The 10322-nt window shown below is 51.1% G+C and overlaps 1 protein-coding gene across 1 annotated transcript; it reads left to right on the top strand.

Annotated features, from left to right (window-relative positions):
• The first annotated feature begins 441 nt into the window (after positions 1-441).
• Positions 442-5395, top strand: LOC134510697 (tektin-3-like). Its single transcript, XM_063323950.1, has 7 exons — positions 442-1020; positions 1526-1609; positions 1836-1906; positions 2156-2299; positions 2848-3070; positions 3931-4085; positions 5179-5395. Exons 1-7 carry the CDS (start codon positions 442-444, stop codon positions 5393-5395), a joined length of 1473 nt encoding a protein of 490 aa, XP_063180020.1.
• Positions 5396-10322: the final 4927 nt, after the last annotated feature.

Here is a 10322-nt window from a genome sequence, read left to right as displayed (position 1 = left end):
TGAAAGAGAAAATGACACGTGGAGTACTAGAAGATCAGCAGATACCAAACCCAGCCAAAAGAAGCAGATGAACAGCAGAGAATCAGCAGCTACAGTTTCACGGGACTGACAGACTAAAGGAAAATGAGGGCACAATATCTGTCACTCTCTTGAGCAGCCATGATTTGTTTTTTTCCCCATTTCAAGACCTGATGCGAGATATGAACAACAAAGTCAGATCTTTCTCTAGATACAAATGCTTGGGACGCTGTCAGAAGGGATTTGCTTTCAAGAGTTTTAGGTCTGCACAGGCAATGTGTAGGTGCTGTGTGCATCGCTGTTTGTGTTCCAAGTTGCACGTGTTGCTGTAAGAAGGAAGGCAAGTGCAGGAGCTTACTGAGTGTGGTTGTCTTCTCTCTGCTCCTCTGTGCAGGACACGTACCTGAAGAGCAGTGTTCAAGAATGCAGCCTGGTCGATCTCCCTTAACGGCAACGTACGCCCATCCACGATCAACACCTAGCAAGTTTCTGCCTGCCATCAGTGCCATGGCTTCAAGCTATAAGGCCCGTTTTCCTTACTACCCGCTGCCTCAGAGCTCCGGCCTCCCCTGGATGCCCAGCACCTACTACAAACCAGCTGCCATCAACCCAACTTTGGCTCCCTTTTCCAAAAGTTCCCAGGGGATGACCGCCAGCAAGAAGCTTCCTGTCATTGCCAACAGAACAACCTTCATCACCCGGTACACCCCTGAGGACTGGCACAGGTCCAACCTGACCAACTACACAGAGTCAGAAACTTGCCAGCACAACGCGGAGCGTCTGAGAGTTGATACCTCCCGCATGATTCAGGATAAATATCAGCAGACAGAGAAGACACAAGGAGAAAGCACCAAGAACCTGGGAGTTCGTGCCAATGATATTGGATTTTGGAAATCGGAGCTCTGCCGTGAGCTGGATGAGATGATCGGGGAGACCAACGCCCTCACGGACTTGAAGAAAAGGCTGGAGAGAGCCTTGGCCGAGACGGAGGCCCCTCTCCAGGTAAGCACCCTGTGCAGTGGCCTGCAAGCTGTAGCCCACTGCTGAAACATCTGCAGCCACTCAGACGTCCAGTTAAGTTTCACTGCAGCTCCGTAACATCTAGAAAGCTTTTAGGAAGAGACCATTAGTTAGTGATCAACAAATCCCTTGCCATCTGCTGCATCTCCTATCAGCACATTCTGAGCCCATCAGAACCCACTATTTTTATAAGCAGCTCATCCAAAATCCTGGTTTGGGAGACACAAGCCCACGTCTTGCTATAAGGCTCTGGCGAGGTCAGCATCAAGGCTGACACAGGGCCCTGCATTCAGCTGCGGCTGCACCAGGGACACGTGTGCTCCCTCATGTTGCTTTAACGCTGATGTTGCAGCTCGGCTGCTCATTGTCAGCTAAACCAGCTGCCCAGGGCACTTTTTTCTTCCCTTTTCTTCCCATCTTGAGATGGGGACTATCCCTCTAGAGAACCCTGCCCCTGCAGCCAACAGTCATGGCATGTCCTCAACAGGTCGCTCAGGAGTGCTTGCTTCAGCGGGAGAAGAGGATGGGCATCGACCTCGTCCATGATGACGTGGAGAAACAGCTCTTCACAGTAAGCTTGGCAACTCAGATCATGTGTGAAAGCTATTTTTACGTAAACTGCCCTGAGGAGGCTTTGCAGCCTTGTTCCCTACCTGTCTCCTTACTGCTGGTGAGGTGCTCAACCCTTCCAACCCCCAAAACCCGCTGGGCCAGGGGACGGTGTTCCCCCATGCAGCAGCTCTCTTAGTTGGTCTAATAAAAGAGATGACATCATTACATGTTTTGCCTTTGCCCAGGAAGTGGATGTCATCAGGTCGTGCCAGGAGAGGATGCAGCAGTACCTGGATAAGACAAAAGCCCAGCTCATGTAAGGAGAAGCTCCTTATCTCATGCCGTAGGGCTGATGGGCCTTTGCAGTTGGGATGTGAACCCCCAGCAGACCCCGACCTCTACCCACACCCCGCAGCTGTAAAACCCACGCAGGCTCCATGGGAAGTGGGCGGTGATGCTCATGGGAGGACAGAGCTGCCCGGGCGGGAGCTGCGGGGAAGTGGAACGGGGAAGAAGCCGTTCCACCCGTACATCCCCACCGATGGCTGTTCTTTGCATGTTGAAGGTCCAACAGGGTGGCCCAGCACGAGCTGGAGAGAGACCTGGCTAACAAGCAGGTGGCCCACCGCATCGATGACAAGTGCCACCACCTGAGGAACACCTCCCACGGCATCAGCTACTACCGAGGGGTGGAGCAGGTCGATGCCACGTGAGTGCATGCCGGGTGGCACGCGAGCAGCAAGCCGTCCCGGGGATGCGCGGTGCCTTTCCCTGGCAGGGAGCTGCTGGTCCCCAGCCCACTGTAAAGGCAGGTCCGTCCTGCCTGGAGACACCGGCTTCAGAGGGGCCATTTCTCTCTGCTCATTATTATTATTATTATTATTATTATTATTATTATTATTATTATTATTATTATCATCATCATTATTATTCTCATTCTTATTCTATTGTTGCTGTTCTTTTCCTTTCTGTTATTGTTCTTCTACTTAACTGTCTTTTCTCTCCACACACAAGTTCTCCCTTGCCTTTCCCCTCCTATTCTGCTTCTTCTCCTTGCCCTTCTGGAGGAAAGGGGGAGAACTGCACAAGTGGCTGCATGGTCCTAGCTGCCGGCTGGGGTTAAAACACGACCTATGGTCAAAATAAAAGCACAGATTAAAGCTACATTTGACCCACGCTGCTCCCTGGCAGGGACCTTGCCTGCCCACGTCCAGCTTCAGCAGCACAGGCTTACCAGGGACCTCTCCTTCCTCCCAGGATCTCGGTGCCGGAGTCCTGGGCCAAATTCACGGACGGCAACATCCTCCGCTCCCAGAGCGAACGGGCGGCCTCTGCCAAGCTGCGGGACAACACCAGGAACCTGCTGGAGGTGACGGCCAACGAGATGCGGTGCCAGTTCAACAGGGTGAACGTCGCCTTCACCAGCCGCATCGCCGAGACAGCCGACGCCAAGAGCAAGATTCAGACCCACCTGGCCAAGGTAGCCTGAACCCCTCCCTTTGGGTGTGACACTGTCACTTCCCAGGGACACCTCCGAAGCAGGACCCTCCACGCAGACCTGGCCCAAGCAGAGGAACGGTGGCCGCAGGAAGCTGGTTATAGCGTCATTTTCTGTTAGAAACTCCAAGTCCTGGGGACTTTCTTCTTGGAGCAGGAGGAGCTGGCACTGTGATTTCATCTCAAGGGATTCTGTCTTTTGCTAGCGCATCCTAGCTGACAGCCTGGCAGCACAGGGATTTCCAGCAGAAAAGGCCACCGCTGGTTGCATCTCCTGGGAGTTACTTCAGAAGTGCTGGCTGCCCTGCAGAGAGTCTTTGCTGGGCCTCTGCTGGGCTGCCTGCCGGGGGGTTCGCAGGCTTGCTTCTCCCCCAAGGACGTGCTTTCACTCTCAGTGCTCTGTGGTTGCTGCACGGGTATCCGTGTGCTTGCTCTGCCAAGCAGAGGAGGTGGAGAGCAGTGACGGGCACCTGGCTCGGACCAGTGGGTCTCATGGAAAGCCTCCTGAAAAGTGCTCGACACCGTATTGATTCACTGAGCGGAGACTGGGCTGGAAGCGTTGCGGGCTGGTGCCACGTCCTTCAGTGAAAAATGAAAATTTTTCATGCCTGAAAAACCTTCCCTCTCTGAGTTGCTATTGATGGATGATCAGTTTCTGCAAGCAGTAGCTTCGGGAAGCTGGTAACTCACTGTGTCCATCACTGCTCCAACACCTCCTCTGACGTGACAGCACCAGCAAAGACAGGCTTGTTTTTTCTGCAGACGGACAGGAGAAAAAGGAAATTATGTTGTCACTTGAGAAGGTATTTTTTCATTCATCCATGTGTTTCTTTTTTACGGCAGACGCTGCGGGAAATCTTCCAAATGGAGATGAACATGGAAGCCATCAAAAAAGCCATGAGGGACCAAGGACCTCCGTTCAAAGTGGCTCAGACCCGGCTGGAAGAGCGCACACGGAGACCAAACATGGAGCTGTGCCGGGACACTGCCCAGCTCCGGTAAGGCAGGAGCACGGGGCCAGCAGGGTCCTTGAGGAGTCCCGGGTAGTAGCACTCAGGAGCATCACTGGATGACAAAAGTAGTCATGGGATTCTTTTCCTAAATAGTCCTGCCAGAAGGGCTCTGCTCTAATCAAAAGGAATGAGCAGGTATCCCAGCCTTTGGGTGCTGGGAGAGCTCTGCACCCACAAAGGAGGCTGTACACCATGGCTGGGAGCAGCCTGATGCCACCCCGTGAGGGGCTGGGTTTTTCCCACTTGGGTAAACCTCATCTTCTCTCCTGCCTGCTTCCTGGCAGTTGGATGTGCTCAGTTTTTTAGGATAAGCCTTTACTCTCCAAGAGGCTTGCGCTGAGAGCACTTAGGTCCTTCCTTTTGGGGAACCTCAAGGAAGGGTGCACCCTCTGGAGAAGGAGTAAGGGCTGTCCTCACCTCCCCTGGGGACAAACCCTTTCAAGGACATTGTGAGCTCTGTGGGATTGCACCCCGAGGGGCTGTGGAGGAGCAGGCTGCCCTGAGTGCCCAGCAGCACCTCCTGTGAGGCACCCCAAACTTCACACCTCCTCCGGGGAGCCCGCTGGGCAAGACTCTAGATGGAGCCTTTTAGAAGCAAGTGAAACCCAGCCCCAGAGCCTGTTTAGCATCTCGCACACCGTTGTTTTCTCCATCCTCCGCTTGTTTCCCATTCAATTTTCGCCTCTCCCAGCTGTCCTGTTTCGCTGTGTGTGCATCCGTGGGTGTGGGCAGGACCCCTGCACAGGGAAGTCCAGGAGGGGGACCCAACAAACCTGCAAAACCAAAGGGGAACAGGACAACACAGCTGCTCATCCCTCTTCTCGGTGGCACGAGCTGCTCTGGGAGACGTGCCTGCGCGTTGCCAAAGCCTTCGCGCAGACTTAGCCATGCCTCCCCGCTGAGGTCTGGAGGAGCTCTGCCCTCAGCTTTCCCATGCATCTGCCAGAAACGGGGGGTCCGAGTTAGTCTGAGCGCGCTGAAGGGGGAAATCCTGTGCCCAAGGCGCCCTTCAGCGGGACCAGGCTCGAAACCACCCACGTGATGGGACCATTAATCAGGGTTCCTTGCTGTTTTCCAGCCTTGTCAACGAGGTCCACAAAATTGATGAGACGGTCCAGAGCCTTCAGCAGCAGCTGAGAGACACTGAGGACACCCTGCAAATGCTGGCTCGTGCCAAGTCGGTCTTGCAGCATGACCTGGCCATCAAAGCCAACTCGCTCTTCATCGACCAGGAGAAGTGCATGGGAATGCGCAAGACCTTTCCCAGCACTGCGCGGCTGCTGGGTTCTGTTTAGGCTGGGCTCAGCCAACCTCACGTTCTCTGTTGCGGGAGGGATCCCCAGTGTTGATAAGATGCTTTGAAAATCCATGATTAGATTTTCACTTCCTGATGAAAGCCCCGAGTAGAAATTAAACGCTCATTTGGTGTGTTAAATTTTGTGGTTAAATGGCAGTACTCCAGGTGGGGTCTCACGAGAGCAGAGTAGAGGGGGAGAATCACCTCTCTCGACCTGCTGGCCACGCTTCTTTTGATGCAGCCCAGGATGCGATTGGCCTTCTGGGCTGCAAGTGCACATCGTTGGCTCACGTTCAGCTTTTCATCAACCAGCACCCCCAAGTCCTTTTCTGCAGGGCTGCTCTATCACATCAACCCCCAGCCTGTATTGATAAGGAGGATTGTCCCGACCCAAGTGCAGGACCTTGCACTTGGCCTTCTTGAACTTCATGAGGTTTGCACAGGTCCACCTCTCTGGCTTGTCCAGGTCCCTCTGGATGACAACCCATCCCTCTGGCATGTCGACCGCACCATTCAGCTTGGTGTCACCTGCAAACTTGCTGAGGGTGCACTTGATCCCACTGTCTAAATCATTGATGAAGATATTAAACAGCACTGGTCCCAGTACAGATCCCTGAGGGACACCGCCTGTCACTCCTCTCCAACTGGACATCGAGCCATTGACCACCACCCTCTGGATGCGACCACTCAGCCAGTTTCTTTCCCACTGAACAGTCCGCCCATCAAATGCGTATCTCTCCAACTTAGAGAGAAGGGTGTTGTGGGGAACCGTGTCAAAGGCCTTGCAGAAGTCCAGATAGATGATGTCCCTTGCCCTTCCCTTGTCCACTGATGCAGACTCTGCATTTTATTCAGGCCCCGGTGCTCGGTGGATCCCCACACATCAAGCACAGCCCATGCCGGTTTCCTCCGTGTATTTAGACACCAAAGTCACAAGGCAGTACACTCCCAGTTACAAGGGCTGCTCAGGAATTTACACACCAGTCTCATATCTTCAATCACTGCTCCTGCCTGGAGGAAGGGTCTTCACCTGGGCAAGGGGCTTCTTGGCCTGCAGCTGTGTTTTTTAGTATTATTATGAAGATGGTTCAGTCAAGGACGGCTGGACTTGGGTATTCACTGCCAAAGTGGCATTGTTGGGAGAAACATCTTGATTAGATGTTCAGTTAAGGTCTTAGTGTCCCAGGTAGACCAAATAATTAGGCTACAGATGTTCCTTCAAACAATTCCCTTTGATCCTCTCCTTAGCAACTACCTGCAATCATCCTTAACTATTGTGTCGCGGATGAAAATACTTGACATGGTTATGATTTAGCAAAAGTTATTAATGATGTAAGGTAGACTGAGAGGTTGAATTTTAGCAGCATTTAATCATTAACTGATTTAGGGATTCACAAAGTGAGCAAACAAAATAATTTAATATCTAAGCACACACACGTACAGGTCTGCCATCGGGAATTTCTTAATAGCAGGCAATGCCAGTGAGCCAAAAGGTGCCGCTTTTAGGTCCTGCACACGCATGGGTGGACAGAAGAGCATCCCCATGTAGGAATGTATCTGAGAGAAAATGGCTATGTGAGCCAGCCTCCCTACTGTGAGAGATTAGATTAAGGGCAAAACAGGTGGTAGAAGATGGAATTAGTACATGGGAAAAACGGGAACTGAGAAGGTAGAAAACATGTTGTGCTAATGACTAAGCAATTTACTATGTGAATTCTTGTAACCAATCTGATGTGTGAACGAACTGCATGCACAGCGCGTGGACAGTGTAACTAGCTAATCAGAAATAAGCAAGTGGCATATACAGGGTATAAAAGATGATGATCTGTGCTTAATAAACGGCTTCTGTTGATTCACATTGGATTGTCTGGAGTCCAGTTATTTCTCCTCAGATAGTGACCCCGATGTGATACCGATCGGCGCTTGGCTTGAGCAATGGAACGCGAGGGGCGGAAGACCCAGAAGGAGATCCACCGGCTGGAGGACGGCTCAGCTGGACTGAGACCGGGTGGACTAGGCGGCAATCCAGAATAAACAGACGACGTGGCCACGGACACCCAGGGCGGGAGATGGGGCAACAAGTAACAAAAGAAGAAGGGGCTATATTAAGACTTCTCCTGCATATCCTCTCTAAGAGAGGGGTGAAATACGACGAGCGTATGCTCCGAAGGTTGTCAATATGGTGCAGAGAGAACGGATTCGCACCAGAGCCCCAGACAGCTTTTAAACCAGAAATATGGGAGGCTGTTGGGAAAAAACTGTGGGAAGTGATAAGTTAACGGAGGCAAAGAGGCATCACCGTTAGCGACGACATGGTGGTTGGTGTTATCGACCTTACAAGACATGAAGGCGGAGCGAGCCACGGCAGCTGGGGCTTTTGCAGCATTACAGCCCACGGGAGGGGGATCGAACAGGCCAGGTCTGAAGGTCTGGGACGATCCCCTGCTGATCCCCTCTGCTCCACCTGAGGCCGATGGAGGAGGCAGAATGTCAGCAGAGAAGGACAGAGCCGGAGCTGTTTGCTCCTGCCATTGCCCGCCTCGCCCCCTCCCCTCCCCAGTCGTCTCCCTGAGATAGAAGTGCTGGTTTTATAGTCTGCTGTGTAAGTGTGTGTGGGCGCCAGCTTGTACCTGCTGATCAGCATCTGTGCTACTGTTTGCTTTTGTTGTGTGCAGTGTCATTAGTGACTCCCCTTGAGCAGGTGTTCTGCCCGGTGTGGTACTGTTCTCGTATGTAACTAGGGCTGACACTCCGTCAAGTGAAGAAGTTTGTATATACACAGTGTTTAGACGTAAGGCGAGCGCGCCCCAGGTAGATACACCAGGATGGGCCGTAGAACCGATGGAAGTCCTGAAATATTGGGGGAGTTTTCACCAGCCGACATGTTTACGGTCTTGGGAACGGCTCGCCTGTGCAGGGCGTATCGCTGGTTGTTGTTTGTCTGTAAGATCATGGTTGATTGGGAAAAGGAGTTGAGCCAAAATCTATAGGATGCTCTGTAGGAAAATGAGAAACTTAAGGAAAAATGAGAAACTGAGCTCTTGTTGCAAAGGCAGACTTTTATGTCAGCCGTAAGTGATGGAAGGAAAAAAAAAAAAAGAAAAAAAAGAAAAAGAAAGAAAAAAAAAAGAAACCAAACAGGACCAATTAGATTCGAAATGTGCCACGTTAGCACAAAAGTATGCCATACGCATTACGAGAAAGCATCAGAAAAAGAGAAATAGGACACCTGATTCAAAGCAGTACCATAGAGATATGTTTTTGTTTTTTTTCTATATGTGTCTATGTTATTGCATGCCTTAGTAGATTGCTCTCTGTTATACCCTGCGAGACTAAAATGAACCCAGCAGAAGCGGTCTCTTGAGCAAGGGGGTGGAATATGGGAAAGCAATGGAAGATCGGCGAGGAGGATTGTAAATACACTCAAGGGACTCGCACCTGGGTGCTGGAAAACACATATATCACACCAATTGTTATTCAGTCTCGGGTGCTTGCAAGAAAAACATTTGGATGACATAAGCCTGTAATGGACTCACAGACATCTTATCCAGTTGCTTGAGAATCTTGGCCTGTTGTGGAAAAAGATCAAAGCACAGTACCAGCAAGAACAGGGAGTCCGCATGCGCTCTTGCTAACAAGGACTCTTTTGCTGCCAAGGATTCGTGATAACAAGGACTCTCTTGCTGCCAAGGATAAGTTTAACAATGCCACTAGTACCGCTATTTCTGAGTTATTGCTAGACGTAGATAGTATTCGATATGCGACGCTGCAAAACAGAGCTGCTACTGATTTTTTGCTTTCAGCTTACAGACACGGTTGTCAAGATTTTAAAGGACTGTATTGTATGAATCTAAGTGACCACTCCAAATCCATCCATGCCCAGCTGCAGGAACTGCACCGACCGAACCAGCAACTTGTGGAGACCTCTGGGTGAAATCTCTTTGCTGGATGGACTTGGGGGTGGGGCTGGTTGAAGCAAATTATACTCATTGCCTGTGTGGAAGGAATTTGTCTGTTATGTTTAGTATGCTGTTTGCCGTGTTTAATAAGCATTATATGATCAGCTGTAAATGCCGCTTTGCATCGTACCCTTGTACGAGTTGTAGAATATGTTGCTCTAAAAACTATGTGTGTATCCATGAGAACCTGACCTTCACAGAAGAAGATAACAAGAAGGGATTACAACAATGTAGACACGTATCAGACAGCCGCTGTTAGCAAAGCTGGATCATGAGTTTGGTGAGACTCGCTGCATACGTTGGCCACGTGTGCAGCGACTCTGGCCTGTACTTTTCTACTCAGTCCAGTGCAGGAGACTCTGGTGGGACTTGCTGCATGCACTGGCCACGCATGCAGCGACTCTAGCCTGTACTTCTCCACTCAATCCAGTGCAGGATATAGGGGGGCTGTCTCGGGTCAGAGAGGGGGAGAGAGACATGAGCGAGGGGGAGAGAGACATGAGCGCACTTTGAAGATACAGGGGATGCCCTGAAGCACTGTGCCTGCCCCCGCCCCCCCCATAGGTTCTATGTTCATTAACCCCAACAGCTCCGAAGGCATTACAGCATGTTGCAGATAAGATATAGTCTACTACTGCTGCAAGACGCATTGGACACCTTCCTACAAGAATTTCAACTTTATGCCCTGACAGGACAGTGGGATGATGCACTCGCAAAGAGCCTGACTGCATTAGAGTGGGTATTTTTGCCGATTGTCAGCAGCTGGCTCCTCTGCCATCATTTGCGGGGGTTAACCCACGAGGGCTTACACCTGATGAACTTTGGCAATCCGATGTTACGCGCATTACGGAATTTGGACATGTTTCAGTTGATTTGTTTTCTCACTTTGTTGTAGCTACTGCGCATACAGGAGAGAAGGCTTGTGATGTTATTCGACATTGGTTGCAATGCATTGCAGTCATGGGA

Source organism: Chroicocephalus ridibundus, chromosome 2, assembly GCF_963924245.1.
Source record: "Chroicocephalus ridibundus chromosome 2, bChrRid1.1, whole genome shotgun sequence".
NCBI lineage: Eukaryota > Metazoa > Chordata > Aves > Charadriiformes > Laridae > Chroicocephalus > Chroicocephalus ridibundus.
This window is presented reverse-complemented; position numbering and strand designations above follow the sequence as displayed.

What these genes read in the sequence shown, in the direction of transcription:
- LOC134510697 (XM_063323950.1), top strand. Translation starts at nt 442, where the DNA reads ATGCAGCCTGGTCGATCTCCCTTAACGGCAACGTACGCCCATCCACGA. An exon ending in AGACGGAGGCCCCTCTCCAG is followed by an intron (nt 1,021 to 1,525) that starts GTAAGCACCCTG and finishes TGTCCTCAACAG; the next exon opens with GTCGCTCAGGAGTGCTTGCT. An exon ending in AAGACAAAAGCCCAGCTCAT is followed by an intron (nt 1,907 to 2,155) that starts GTAAGGAGAAGC and finishes TGCATGTTGAAG; the next exon opens with GTCCAACAGGGTGGCCCAGC.